General features: G+C 41.3%; 1 protein-coding gene across 1 annotated transcript in view; it reads right to left on the bottom strand.

Annotated features, from left to right (window-relative positions):
- Positions 1-15,981, bottom strand: part of ADCY2 (adenylate cyclase 2) — a 434,307-nt gene extending 418,326 nt beyond the window's left edge. Inside the window, exon 1 of the mRNA XM_027125298.1 lies at positions 15,743-15,981. Within this exon, the coding sequence (XP_026981099.1) occupies positions 15,743-15,958 (216 nt within the window). The 5' untranslated portion in view covers positions 15,959-15,981. The remainder of the gene's footprint in view (positions 1-15,742) is intronic.
- Positions 15,982-15,994: the final 13 nt, after the last annotated feature.

Raw genomic sequence — 15,994 nt, 5'->3', positions numbered from 1 at the left:
CTCTCCTGGACCGTTTCATCCTTTCCTGTTCAGTGCATTTTGGGGTAATTTGGGATCGCTTCTAATTGCCAAGCCTCCTAAACACCCATCGTTTTTATTTATCATGTGACAACTGCTTTGCTTCTTGGAGGTTTTTCCATGGAGCAACAGATTATCTGTATGTTCATTCTTTTCCACATGCATTTTTCATTTTTTGTTAAACAGTACTGTTCTTCTTTTAGATGGTAAAGGACAGTCTAATGTAAAATACTTTTCTATAAAAAGGATATTTTAGTGAAGTGCTTTGAAGTCCGACAGACTGAAGGTAGAAACCAATTTCCATCACTAACTGTAACTTGGAGTGAGCACGGGGCCTCCCTAAGTCCCTGTTCCCTCACATGAACAGAACTACAGACACTGCATGGCTGGCGGGGTTGAGTACGTCACTGGTGCACCATAAATGAGATTATTATCGTGGTGACCATCACTCCCTCTTTCCTGAATATCTGAGTACTTTCCACCAATGCTAGTCTGACTATTCCTTATTGAAATGATGCCAATTTTCCATTCTAAATGATTATATATTTGATTACCACAAATTAATCTGAAGGGCTGTCACTGGGCAAAAAGAAATCAGCCTTTAGCTATGATACACATTTGCTTTTTTTTTTTTTTTTTTTGCGTTACGCGGGCCTCTCACTGTTGTGGCCTCTCCCGTTGCGGAGCACAGGCTCTGGACGCGCAGGCTCAGCAGCCATGGCTCACGGGCCCAGCCGCTCCGCAGCATGTGGGATCTTCCCGGACCGGGGCACGAACCTGTGTCCCCTGCATCGGCAGGCGGACTCTCAACCACTGCGCCACCAGGGAAGCCCCACATTTGCTTTTAAGTATATGTGTCACATAATATATATGTGTGTGTTGTGTGTGTGTGATACGTGATAGAAAATATATTTTCTCATTCTTTCCCACATACATAGTCATACTCCATTTTACCATGAGATGTGAAAGGAATAAATAAAAATTCTAACTAATATATTCTATAAAACTATGATGAAATAAATCAAAGATGATCTCAATAAATATTCCATGTAAATAAATAGGAAGATATTCCGTGTACATAAATAGGAAGACAGTATTGTCAAGACGTCAGTTCTTTCCAAATTAATCTACAGATTCAATGCAATGGCAATCGAAATCACAGCAAGTTAATTTTGTAGATATCAACACACGGATTCTGAAGTTTAAACGAAGAGGCAAAAGCCCCAGAATAGCCAACACGATGTTGAAGGAGAAGAACAAAGTTGGAGGACCCACACTGCCCGATTTCAAGACTTAGTACAAAGCAACCGTAATCAGGACAGAGTGGTAATGCAGAAGAGACAAATAGATCAACGGGCTGGAAAGACCCACATTAAGGTAGTCAACTGATGTTGACCAAGGCGCAAAGACAATTAAACAGAGAAAGGATAGAACAACTAAATAGATACCCACACGAAAATATGAATCTAGATACATACTTTACACCTTTCACAAAAATCAACTCAAAATGGATCATAGATCTAAACGTAAAATGCAAAATAATTGCGAAAAATTTTGAAAGTCTTCCCAAGAGCAAACTTGTGTTGTGCAGTAAAAGTGGTGCTCAGAGGGAAATGGTTCATCTTACAAGTTGAGCTGAATTGTCCTACTGTCAATTTGGCTTTGCTGGGAGTCACATTTCTTAGAGCCCCTTTCCCTCCACGGCTCTTGGTTAGAGTTGAACAGAAGAGGAATTTGTGCCAGAATTGGGATGGGAAAGTGGAGCAAGTCCCCACCAGAATCCCCTTCCTGGAATGCTCCCAGGTGAGAGCTGGCCCTCGCGGGTGCCTGCACAAGATTTGGGAGGTGGAAGCCAAGCAGCCCCAGGAAGGGCGATGTGCAGGGTCAGATGTGGATGAGACACGTGTGGAGAAGCCTGGAGGGGCCCAGCCTGCCCGGCTCTGCCCTGCTCCACATGCAGCACTCTGACCAAAGCAGCCGGACCAGGCTCCCCACTACATTCCTTCCTGAAAGGGCTCCCTTCGGCGGGTGCACATCCCTGCACGTCCTGATTGACCTAGTGACTCTCTGCTGATCTCAATGCTCCCTGTTGCTGCCAAGCTCCATAATAAGAAAGGAAGCTGAAAACTGGTGAATTAAAGATCCCACTTCAGAAATGTGGAAAAGAATGAAACCCAAAGAAAGTAGAAAGAAGATGCGGTGGTCAGGGACTTTCCAAAATATTCCCTATTTCCTTCTTCTGGGTTCCTTCTGGGTGTACTTTCTGACCTCCTTTGAAGTTCCAAGTAGCCATGCTTTGGCCAAAATAATGTGGACAGAAGCGAAGTGTTTCTCTCCTGGGCAGAGGCATGTAAATGCCAGTGAGAGGTCTCACAGCACTTTCTCTCCATGGTACAATGATTACAGAAGCGTCTGTCATGAGGAGGACACCTACAGCCCAGCCCAGATGAGCAGAAGCTCCCTCCTGGCCCACACTGGCCAGGACGTGTATGCAAGAAGTAACCCTCTGGTGTGGGAGGTTTATTAACCCATGGTGTGGGAGGTTTATTAACCCGTCACAACCTATAACATCTTTGCTGATACAAAAATTGGTACCTGAAATACAGTGCTGCCCCAAACCTAAAATATACAGCATTGATAGCTGCTAGGTGGCAGAAGCAGCAAGGAAACTATTATCAGAGACTGAAAAGTAGCAACCCAAGCTACGCAACGGTCCAACATTTGGTCAGAATATATTCCTGTCCTGGAAGGCAAAAGATGCTCTAATAGAATTGTAAGTCTACAGCAGGGCTCAGCGAGCTTCTTTGTAAGAGCCAGATCATAAATGTTTTAGGCTTCACTGGCTATAAGGTCTCTGTCACACTAAACACAGCCTGCTGTACCTTAAACACAGTCATAGATCATAGGCAAATGAATGGTCAGGCTATATTCCAATAAAACTTTATTTGAAAAAATAGGCAGTGGGTCAGATTGGGTCCCAGGCCAGAGTTTGTTTGACCCCTACTCTAGAAAGGGCCATCAAACACAATGTTACAAGTGTGGGTGTGTTGCTGCTCACTGCATTTGTTAAGGTACAAGAAAAATACAAGCTCAGAAAATAACTGATTGGTTGTAAGGAAGGATGAAAGGGAGGCAGAATTCTATGGATTTGTCAGAGGAAGAGGAAAATGCTTCTCCGTCTGAACCAGTAAATGACAGAACTTGGGTCCTAGAGTGATTAAAACCCAGCCATGTGCAGAAAAAAAAAAAAAAAAACTACTATTGAAGACGGAATGGATTAAGGTGCTTCAGACTAAAGCCCAACTAAAAGTATGGTGCCAGCAAATTCTTTCAACTGAACAAAAAGGCTCAGGGAAAAGAGAACCAGAAATTGTGTTTCCCAAACGGGCTCAAAGCATGCACAGACATAGAGAGAGGGAGCGAGAGAAAGACTGAGAGAGAGATGGAGCGAAAAGGCAGAGAAATATAGCAAATCACAGAAGTATGTCTTGAAAAGAACATGACCTTTGACACCGGGAGATGAGTGAAATTAAACAGAGAAGAATTCAAAGAAGTTTTGAAAGATCTGTGTTTCCAAAAGAAATGCCAATGTGAACTTTTGCTGTTCTAAACAAAGGAAATTTGGGGTTCTCTATCTATGGCAAGAAAGAGGTGGAGAAAATTGCTCAGTCCCCAAGAAGGAAATATTCCCCCAAAATCAATCCAGCTGTGGTCAAAATGATGGCCAATAAGGAAGAACCTCCCCAGTGGAGGGTTCAGATGTCACAGGAAATAATAGACAGGGGTCTATTTCCAGGACAAGAGTCTGGATCTAATGAAGAAGCAATCCCCATTCCCAGGGCCAGGGACCCTCAGACTGTCTGCCCAGGGGAATTTATAATTGGTATGACCAGAGATTAATGAACGTGTGTCATTCTTCCCTTGGGATAATGGGAGAGTTTTGTGGCTATCCTTTGTGCACTGGGTGGCTGAGTGGACGGTTGATAACATCTTCTTAGTCCACAGGTCTCCAGATCAAAAGAAGCCACAGGAGGGATAAATCAGGAGTTTGGGACGAATACACATACACCACTATATATAAGATAGATAACCAACAAGGACCTACTGCATAGCACAGGGAACTCTACTCACTATTCTGTAATAACCTATATAAGAAAAGAATCTAAAAAAGAATGAATATATATATATATATATATATATATATATATATATCTGAATTACTTTGCTGTATACCTGAAACTAACACAACATTATAAATCAGCTATACTCCAACAAAATTAAAATTTAAAAAAAAAAGAAGCCACATTCAGGCTTCATGTGAAATGACTGCTCAGCATTCCCTTTGAACAAACGAGTGCCCTTCATTCACAGATCCTAGACTCTGAGCTTCTTGCTGTTAGTGGATGGGACTTTGGAGTGGTCTCTCTTGAGAAAGGGATGTACGTATTTTCTTAAGGAAGGAGTAAACTAAATGTCTGGTGACCAGGTAGGTGCACCGTGGTAGTAATAGCACTGTTAAACATTCTAGTTCACCTCTCTGTTATGGTTATGGTTTTGTCAGCAAAACTGGCTGCACTAATTCCCTTCCCTATATCCAAGCCCTTATGTAATTCTCTCCTACACTGACTCTGGCCCTGGCCATGTGACTCTCTTTGGACAATTTGACAACAGTTGCATGAAACAAAGACGTGAAAATACTTAGGTATTGGGGCTTGCCCTCTTCCTCATTGATCTTTAGAACCCTACATGCAAAGTAGCTCAGGCTAGTTTGCTAAACGAGCCCAGTGACTCTGTCACCCTACCCAACATCCCTGGCTGACAGCCTGCCAACTGGCCTCATATGTCAATGAGGACGCCTTAGATGATCCAGCTACCAAATGACCCACCAGCTGCCAGCTGACCACACAAACAAGAGATAGACCAGCAGAGATCAACTGAATAGCTAGAACGAAGAGATGACCCACAGAATTGTGAGCTAAATAAAATAGTTATTCCAATCTGTTAATTCTGGAGGCGGTTTGTTACGCAGAACAAGCTAACTGATGCATCCTCCTTGTAGGCATATGGGAATTTGATGTGCTATATAAGGTACTGTGGTAGACTGTATTTCCCACGAATGGGGGCAATAATATATCCCAACCCATATGTGACTGGCACTCCTCTCATCAAGTGAGGTTCTATGCCCTCCTCAACTGAACCTGGGCAGTTCTTTGTGACCATGATGGAAGTGGTGTTATCTGACTTCAGAGACAGGATTATAAGGATGCCATGCACTTCTACTTGATTCTTAGAGGATGGTCATTCTTGGAACCCAGCAACTATACTGTGAAGAAGTCAAGTAACCATGTGGAGAGGCATGTGAAGGTGTTCCAGCCAACAGTCCCAGTTGAGTTTCAGCTACCAGCCAGCAATGACCACTACACATGTAAGTGAGTAAGCCTCTAAGGACTCCAGTTCTCAGCCTTTAAGCCATCCCAATTGACACACGGAGCAGGGATGAGCTGCCATTGCCAAACCTGCCCAAGTTGCTGCTTCAGGAGGAAAATAAATGATGTTGATGTTTTCAACCGCTAAGTTTTCTGGGGGGGTTTATGCAGCAAAAGATAACTAGGATACTTACTTGGTCAATGAAAAATGAATAAAAGTGATGTGTCACTTCCATGTGGAAGATGTCAATTGCCAGAGAGTGAAGCACTCTTTTCCTCCCTAGTGTAGCAATCAAGGAAAGAAGGATACTGTGGGATGCAACTTCCTTCATTCTAAATCTCTGAGTGACTGGTGTGAGAGAATTCCTCTGCTGACTCAAATTTACTGTGCAGCCTGAACAAAATATAAATCTTTACTGTGTTAAGCTATTAAGATTTTGGAGTTGTTTGTTTCCATAGCATATTCTAATATGTTCTGATTGACACAAGAGGTAACAAAGATAGAAAGCAAAAATGCAAATGTTTTGTCTTAATGTATGTTAAGACAAAACATACATCTGATGAGATTAAGTAAAAAAAGAAAGCACCTAAAAATAACACTATAAATAAAACCCGAAGATATAGTATATGTAAAGTGTAAAAATGAGAACAGTATTATCACATACATGCCATTAAACTTGAGAACTGGGACAAAATGCAAAGATTCCTAGAAAAGTCTTATTGAAACTGACTTGAGAAGTGAAGTTAGAAATACTATAATCCTATTACTATCAAAGATACTGAAGCAGAAATTTTAAAAATCTCTCTACAAAGAAAGCAACAAACCCATGTGGTTTTCTAAGCAAATTCTATCAACTCTAACATAATGAAAACTTTTAGAAAACTAAAAATGAAGGCATATTCTGTGATTTATTTTATAAGACCAGAAAAACTTATAAAAGAAAAATGACAATTTGATAAAGAAAAATTCCAAACTCGTTTCACCAAAGAATATGCTTGCAAAAATCTTAAACAAAATGTTAGTACTTCATATCCAACATTTTATAAGAGATATCATAAAAACTGTGTTTGTATCAGGAATATAAAAATTGTTCAATAATAGAAAATTATTATCCATTACTTTGACATTAAAAAACAACAAAAAATCCTATAATTATCTCAATTTGGTAAAACTCAACACCCAATCACGTTTAAACTTTTTTTATAAATTAGAACAAAAGGGAATCTCAAAGGATATCTATAAAAATCTGTAACCAACATGATCCTAAGTGGATAAACTATGAAGGAATTCTATTTAAAACTAGGAAAAAGGGTAAGGATACCCTCAATCACAAGTTCTGTCAATAACACATTAGAGTTTCTAGCCAGTACAATAATACAAGAAAAAGAAATGAAATGCCTTAGGATTGGACAAAAGGAAATAAAACTCTCATTATTTGTAGATGATATGATTGTCTATGTAGAGAACCTGAAAGAATCTGCATTTCAGTTACCAGTAATAAAAAGGATATGATAAGTTGTGTAGCTATAAAATAATATCCAAAATTATATTTTTTTACATCATCAACAAAAGAGTAGAAATTCATAATTTTTAAAACATCATTTACAGTAAGCAATAAAATACAAAATATCTTTTGGTACTCAGGAGTGAGAACAGCCTATAGAAAACTGTAAAACATTACTGAAGCACATAAAGGGAGAGATAGCCCATGTTCATGGATAGAAAAATTTAATATCATAAAATATCAATTATCAGCAATGAATCAATAGATTAATAGAACACTAACAAAATCCCACTTGAGTTTCTTCATATTGAGGTTAAAATAAGTTGATTGTAAAATTTATATGGAAGAACAAAAATTCAATAATAACCAAGAAACTTTTCAAAGAGCTGAATGTTACTTCCCTTGCCCAATATAAATACGTATTATAAAGCTTAGTAATTATACTCTGTGTGTGTGCGTATTAAGAAAGAACAAAGGGTTTCCCTGGTGGCGCAGTGGTTGAGAGTCCGCCTGCCGATGCAGGGGACACGGGTTCGTGCCCCGGTCCGGGAAGATCCCACATGCCGCGGAGCGGCTAGGCCCGTGAGCCATGGCCGCTGAGCCTGCGCGTCTGGAGCCTGTGCTCCGCAACGGGAGAGGCCACAACAGTGAGAGGCCCGCATACCGCAAAAAAAAAAAAAAAAAAGAACAAAACTTAACCAATGGAAGAGAAAAGATAGCCCATAACAAACGACTCATATATGCAATTTTGATTTATAACAGATTTGGGGAAAGAAGTAACTAAAATGAATCAGTAAAAATTGATTCTCCACAAGAAAAAAAATATGTAAATGGACCTCAATCACCACTTTATACCACACATATACCACATGATATATATAGGGTATGTATGATAAAATGAACAAAAAGAAAAGCAAGAGAATGACAAACAAAAAGTGCAAATGAAGTTTACTTCTGAGGGTAGGTAGGGGAATGGGAGAGGTGCAGTGTAGACTGAAATACATTATTGGGGATATTCTAGTTTGGACTGGGTTCGTGGATGTTTAATTTTAGTGTAAATAAACAAGCAAGCCAAATAGATATAAATGAGGATTGAGCTCAAGAATCAAAGATTAATCAAATTAATCAAATGATAAATCCCATTCTGTGCACCTAAAGTCCAATTCCGAAGAATATGGATGTTATGTGTTTGAATTAACTGCAAGCCAATAATGGGAGAGGATTAGGTGTCAGATCAATCATGTGTGTGAACTATGTTAACATTTCTTCATTATTTCTTTCATTTTTATTCATCTGATCTCCTTATCCTCTGAATTTGTAACATCACATAGCTTTATTAGTTCTACTAATGCACCAGTCTAAAACTTCCTTTCCTTCAACATATGCACAGCTCACTAGTAGATAGAAATCTTAATTATTTTCCCTTTTTTTATAGAGCTTAAAAAATCATACAGTACATTTAAAACACACGCAATAATTCAGCATTTGGGGTAAGCATGGAATGGAAGCCAGCACCTATGAGCTCTGGCCCGTCCTGGCTGTGATATCCCAGCATCACTACATCTGAGGGATGATAAAGGACACTGGTGGAAATTGGGTAGAAATTCTAATCCCAAAACCCTGCAGTCAGGGCTCCCATCACCATGGTGCTGGTCCGCCATCGTCTCCACCAGGAACCTGCTGTAGGGTGGTTACCCTAGACACTTGATTTATTCATAAGATTCTCTCAGACAATAAGCATCATCTTGAGAAGTCTTCTCAAGAATTTCAACGTTCTAAAAAGAAGCCATTGTACTTTATGTTTGTATGTTTCAAAAGCAATAAATTATTCATTCAATAGATTTTAATTGAATAAAATATTCAATTAAACATTGAATATTGAAATCTTCCATTTCAAGCAAAAAGTGACTTGGTTCGACTCTGAGATACAATTGGCCTTATGCATTCCTAATGGTGGTGACCCAGGTCTGTATTCTCGTTCTTTCTGTCTTGGCACTGTCGTTCTACAGCCCTGGGCAGAGTCAGAAAACTAGTTGGCAGAGCTGCTCATGGAGTTTTTTAGGCTGAGCATCTCATAACTCTGCCCATCACTCTCTCTCACCTGAAGGTGGCACCTGGGGATGGAAGCATAAGCCTAAGTGAAAAGAAGGAGCAAAAATGATTATTTGTAACGTTGCTAGCAACAGATGAACGAATGAAGTCTTCCTCCAAACCTCTCCCGGTTCCCTTCTTTGTGATCTTTATTGTATCTTTATACAAATAGGGCATTGAAGCAACATTAGCAAAGTCTTAATTTGGCCATATGGATCAAACACACAAGCTGACTCAACAATCCTTTTCCCTCCCCCCAAACGCACCTGGTGGCTGCAAACCAGCATTGCCAGATGTGTATCTATTTCCTAGTTTGACACCAGGGAATTGCCTGGTAAATATTATCTTATCACTCTTGTTCATTTTACATTATATAACGTTATCCAAAGCTAACAAAATTGAAAAAAATATGAAGGCCAAAAGCAGTGTCAATTTGGCAGAATTTTAGTGCTAGAGAACGGTAACTTGTGTCACAATATGACTTTAATTAAACTATCTATGCTTCTCCATCTTTTTTTTTAAGTACCTCAAAGCTATATTCATACTTCTCACATAAATAGAAAAACATCCCCTGTTCTTTCATACCCAGGTTTAAAAATTCTAGTACTCATTTAGTTGTCAGCCTGAAATACACCTACAGGGGACCTTGACAAGGAAAACCCTGTGTGCTCCAAGTATAATAATAAAAATGACCTACATTTGTTTTGGGTACGACATGTGCCCAGCTCTGTGCTAAATGTCCACAGGATCCATCTTACTTAGTTCCCAAAACATCTCCCTGAGCCTGGTTGTGTTATTCATTTTAGTCCACAGCAGATAAATTAATTTGTCAGGAACACTCAGTGGCAACATTGAGACCAGATCCAGGTCTAGTGACAGTTTTATGCTCTTAACAAGAGGCTACACAGTGGGAATGACAGCAGCTAAGGAAAAATGCATCTACCCCCTAAATTATCCATGTTAGTTAAGCACCTGCGATCTGGTTAGCACTGTATTAAATATGGGGGTGCTAAGTTTCTTCCCTGAAAAAACTAACAATTAGTTGAGGAGACAAGACGAACTGACAAAACTATTCTGCACATCAGATGACAGTCATGGAGTGGGTAAATGATTTCATGTAACAAATGAGCTTTGCAGGCATCAGAGGCAGCAACCAATACAGATAGGAATGCACAGCACAGGCTGACCTGTTTAAGCTCAGGAAGGAGAGCTTGAACTTGGATAAGCAGCACGGGGAGGGGGAGGCTTCGAGGAGAGGGGAAGCAGTGGAGGAGAGAGCAAAGCTAAAAAGGACCAGATGCAGACACTCTGAGCTCACGGCGTCCAGGCTAACAGACCACCCTAGTATGGACAGGTAAGTGGCAGCGTGTCGAAGGTGAGCTGCTTCTGGATGGAGTGCCACCCAGAGGGATGCCCATCCCAGTGCGGGCCCCAGCAGGCACTCCGTGAATATCAGTGAGGGAAGAATGAGTGAAGTCCAGTGGATCGTACTGATGTCAACATCGAGTTATAGAAGGAACTGGGGTACCAGCGGATTATGCACAAGCACCTAGCCCTGACTGTCCCATCACTAGCAATTCCTGAACAAACAGATCAAAGTAATTAATAGAATCATAAGACACCTTTACCAAAGTAACAGATCAGCTCTAACAGCATTATTATTTTTTAAATAGAATGTTTAAGTTAAAAAATACCAGTAAGTTTCACACAGAGCTCCACAGGAATGGATTTTACAGGCCACAGTATTCATGCCGGGGACTTGGCCAACGAAAGCAAAGTTGCAAATGCACCTGCTGCTTAATGGGAAAACTCTGGGAACATTCAGCATAAAGGAAATAAATGAAGTCTACCTCAATGAGTTAATCGTGGGGAAGCATCCCTACAGTTCTTTAACATTAAAAGAGAAAAAAATGGAAATGTAACCCCATCCACAGAATGAACCTTGAGGACTTTCCTATCAGCATGAAATTTCAAACAAGAAAACTGCTGCTGTGCTAGGACCAGAGCTGGGGATTCTAGATCTGCAGTGATCACCAGCCTAGTTCACGCAGACAGAGTCAAGACACCCAGCACCACAACTGCACCCTTAAAGACAAGAGCCACCGCCTTTGGGTTTCAGTTTCCTCCTCTGTAGCATGAGCGCCCTTCCAGCTCTAATACTATGTGACTACATGTTTTTCACAGCAACAATGAAAATGCAACTACAGAAGACCCAGTAATGACAACAGTTCCTGAGGGCATACTCTGTGCCAGGCATTCTTCTAAGTGCTTCACGTGTACTGATTGGGACCATCACCTTAGAAGGCAGGTACCATTTCATTTTACAAACAAGAAAACTGGGGCATAGAGGAGTTGAACAATTTGCCCAAGGTCACAGAGATGGAAAGGGACAAAGTCAAAATGCCAACACACACAGATGCTCTTAACCATTACACTCTGCCTTTTTTAAATGGAGAAGGCAAGGTACCGTGCATATATTTAATTATGCACTTTAATATCCAAAGGATGCTTCCAAATCCTTTCTTGCTAGGCCTCTAAACTGCAACCATCTTTCCTGCAGAAAACTACAGTTTTTCACTGTCGTTTGTTTATACCACAGTTAAATCATAATTAAAGTGACTTATTGAATTACTGGTTGCAAATTACAAACACCTGCCAAGTAAGATTCTCCTGCACATACAGAGAAATTTGCAGAAAGACAGATCTTTAGCTACCTCCACTCCAATTCCTAAAAGCATGCACTACCCCTCCACCCCCAGAATTAAGAGACTAGAGAAAGTATGCAGAGAATTGCCTGCTCCTTAGAGGAGATGTCAGACGTATTTATCTGCCTTCTCCAGCCTTCCACTCCCCAAGAAAAGACTTCTCCCCATTGATCCTTCCACCCACTAGGGGCGCTGAAATAATGTCTGGAATAATAAAGCCAATTTGCCTCTACAATGATTGGATTCACTTATTCGTTTTGGAAGAATTAGGATTCTTTCTCCATGTATAGAGAAAAGAAACACTCATATATCTGCCCCTAGAAAAAACACCTGATGCTGGAAAACTGATTTGTAATGAAGTACTTACGGTCATTGTTTGAAATATCTAGAACACCGAATCACGGTAAAAGCAAGAAGGTAAATCATATTCTGTCAAAATCATACATATTACATATGTAATACTGATAAAAGTATATACTCATTTGGATATTACCAAACTTAAAAAAAAAACGGTAAAAAAAACAGAAAAAAACTATTTTATTGCAATATCTGACTATTTAAAATTTATGGGAATGAAATTTTTCCATTCCAGTTGAAATATTGACCATCCCTAATCATAAATTTTAACCAAAACAAATCTGGCTGGAGCTAGCTGGTATTTGACAAACTAAAAAATTTATGCCAGCCTTTCCTAACCACGACGGGCAAATTTTGAGAAAAGTTGGCTGATTTTGGACATAATAAATGAGAGAGGATTTGATTCTGAGATGAGGTTTTCATGCATTTAGTAATAAGAACCAGCCCTGGAAAATGAAGCTACCTCATAAGACCTAGAACTTAAAGTTTGGTCTTATTAGTTCCAAGTTTTCTCATGCCAGAGGGTAATTTAATTTTGTTCACCATGCCCAGTACTATCATCAAAAACTTCCATCATAAGCAACAGAAAATATTTTTCCTATTATTAAACAAGATATTAAAATTCAAGACATGCTATCATATGTGCTATTTGTTTCGTCTTGATATTTCTTAACAAATATGGGATTAAACCTATTTAATCACTTTTTATGTAGAAAATAGTTAAGCAAGATAGTAAAGTTTCAATTCAGAATTTACTTTTTAAAATATAATAAAAATACTTTGCAGATTACCTTATCTTCGTGATCAATGATGCAGACGCATAGATTGACCATAGACTGAAATTAAGTGAAAGCAGATTGTGAATAATGCCAATTAGGGAAATACTAAGTCAAGACAAAGCTTACTTTTTTTCTTTTTAAAAGATATTTCAAGTCACTTCACACAAAGGCAATTACATATACCAAAAAATCGCTATGTACTTGGATACTATCAGGATCATCTTGTGACTCAAATGTTCCAGAAAACTATGGATATGCATTAAGAAAGTTACCAGACTTTTTCTACTACAAGAACTGATGGAAGTCTAGTGGAAATCAAAATCAGGCAGATTCAAGGGAAAGAAGAATCTGTCCTAGTGATTCCAGTAAAGCGCAGGAAGGTGGACACCTGGGCAGGCCCCAGGCAGCTATTTCTGTCTCCCAGTGTAGATTTCTGGGAAGCCAAGCTCTGGTCAGTCTGAAAACTGAATTCACCCCACTCTGTGTGCACATGACTCCATGTTAACTCTGTCCCATCTTCCAATGCTCCTAACCTAGCCATCTTTGACTACATGGATGGATGTAGTAAAGTGGAACTGCTGTTTATGCTATTACTAAAAGCAAAATAGAAATGAGCTGTCCAGATCTCAGAACTGTGCCAGTACTTCCTAAGGTCAAGTTGCAGAAGACAGTGCCCATTCCTCCCATGCATTTCCCAATGCCAGGCCCAGTAAGTAGCCCCAGTGCCCACTTGAAGGTAGCCTTTCCACCAGACCACGTCACCCTTCCTGATTCTGGAACATTTCTGCACAGCTCAACACCTAGCAGGATTTACAAAGTAGTCAGAGCATGGTTTAGGTAGAGCAAAGGACAGGATCCATTCCACCATCTCTGGACCTCACCCTGGGCTACAGCCATGCCATGGGAAATGCCTGCTTTGTACTTAAAGTGATTTAGCTGAATGCCAGGAGAGTGTGGGAATGATTGATTTATCAAGAAAAGTAAAGATGCCCGAATAAGCTTTTTAAAAAGATACCACTCCAGCATTTGCACCACGTGAAATGGAACATAAAGGAACTGGGTAAAGAAACACAAAGATCAAAGACAAATTAGAGAAGGGAGCTTTCAGCTGACTGTGCTGAATCCCTGACGACCCATTCAAGAACATCTACGTAGATCAAGGTTTAAGAAGTTAGAGATCTGTATGATAGCAAACAAAGTGGTGTGTGTAGGGGAGCATGAACTTCACATTTGTCTTTAAATATATTAATGGTGCTATAAATAGGCCATCACCTGCTCCTTCTTTTCCATTTGGAAGAGAACCAGCCAGAACGGGTTTGAATTACAGATTCAACAGAATCACAAGTAGCAATGTCCTGGCTGCTTTTTCCAGAGGAAAAGGGATGTGTTTTCTTCCCTGCAAGAATGGAAATGAGAAGGAGATGCTTTTAGAGATCCTGCTTGCCAATGAGACTGAGAAGAAGTCTCTCACCAGGTCCTCTTTGGCCCTATAAAGTGGTGAGAAGAGACAAAGATGCCATTCCAGGGAGCATTCCAGGCTGGTAACAAGGGTGTGAAGACTGCCGTGAACTCACACCCAGAATACAGAATTAAGGTGCTCTCTGCTCTATGTTGTATAATAAAAGACCCAGTTGTGATCGGTGGCATCGTGATGTTCTATTTACTTTCTAATTTCTATTCTTATCTCATTGAATTCCAGCAGAAGACAACACCTCTTGACTAGTGTGGGGAAAAAGAAAACTTCATTTTTTAAAGAACCCAGATGATAAGTTTTCCCATGCATAATATTAGAGCACCATCTGGCTCAGGATATGAAGAATAAATTGCCAAAAACCCAAGGACAGCTATTTTGCACACGTGTTGAAATAAAGCAAACACCCACACCTTTGCTCCAAGGACATGAATATAGGTGTATGTTTATATTCTAAGCTAAAAAGACATCATTCGATGCAGACATCCCCAGATCAACCACTGACCAAAAATATCTCACTGATTAATCAATGCCTGGCACTCGATCTGCACATACATATCATAGGCGGTGCAAAAGTTTGAACCACACCAACAGAAAGATCAGTAACAGGAAGCTTACCGCCATCTACAGATTTCCCCTCACCGCTCACGGGAGTGAGCCAAGGATTTCTACTCGAAAAATATAAATTGGCAAAATTGACATCAGCTGTGGAGTTGCATTACGCTCCCAGTGATGAAATCCAGTTTAATAAACCTGTGCAAAACAAGTAAACACGACTAACTACCTCTCTAGAAATAGGAAATCAACGGTTCACGGATGCTTGTTACTTATACACTTGGAGGCTGAAGATTCACAACAGGTCAACACCCCATCTCGCCCTGTCTATGGGACTAAACCATACAGATTTAAAGGCAAATATGCATAATAAAATACTTGTTTTCATTTCTCCTCTCCATTCACCACTTTCCTGAGGCAGGCTTTTTAGAGAGTTAAATAACTAAAACGCCAGCTCAGGGGCTGGGCAGCGGTCTCGCGAAGAGGCGCGAGGCTGATTCGGAGGGACACAGACCTAGTGGAGCGGCTGTTGCGGCCAGCGGCGCCGAGTGGAAAGCGCGGCGAGTTTGCCAGCGGGTGTGCAGAGGTGGAAAACGCACACCCGGGCCGTCCACCCAGTGCACACCCCGGCAACTTTATTTTGGGCAGAACCTTCCGAGGAAACTTTTCTCTCGCCCTCAGTTCTCGCCCAAGCCAGGTCGGCCGCGGGCAGGCAGGAGGGGCAGGGCGCCGCGGGCAGAGGGGTAGCCCCGGGCGGGACGCGGCTCGGCGGGTACCTCCCTCTCCTCTCGGGGCCCCGGGGCGCGCGGGCAGGTCCCGCAGGGAGGCCACTCACCAGCCGGAGAGCGAAGAAGACGGCGAGCAGGGCGAGGCAGGCGCCCATGACGATGAGAAGCAGAAAGACGATGAGCGGGTGCTGCTGGCTCATGCGGTAGTACGACTCGTAGAGCCAGTCCCGGGACCGCTGCAGCCTGTCGCCGTCGCCGCCGCCGCCTGCCGCCGCCGCCGCCGCCGCCTCGGCGCGGTCCCGAAGGTAGCGGCGCCGCCGCATCGCCTCGTGCCCACGCCTGGGGGCCCCGCGGCGGCG

This window comes from Aethalodelphis obliquidens, unplaced genomic scaffold (genome assembly GCF_003676395.1).
Source record: "Aethalodelphis obliquidens isolate GAN/ISIS:26980383/991018 unplaced genomic scaffold, ASM367639v1 scaffold29, whole genome shotgun sequence".
In the NCBI taxonomy this organism is placed as follows: Eukaryota; Metazoa; Chordata; class Mammalia; order Artiodactyla; family Delphinidae; genus Aethalodelphis; species Aethalodelphis obliquidens.
Note: the sequence above shows the minus strand (reverse complement) of the source record. Positions and strands in the feature narration are given on the sequence as shown.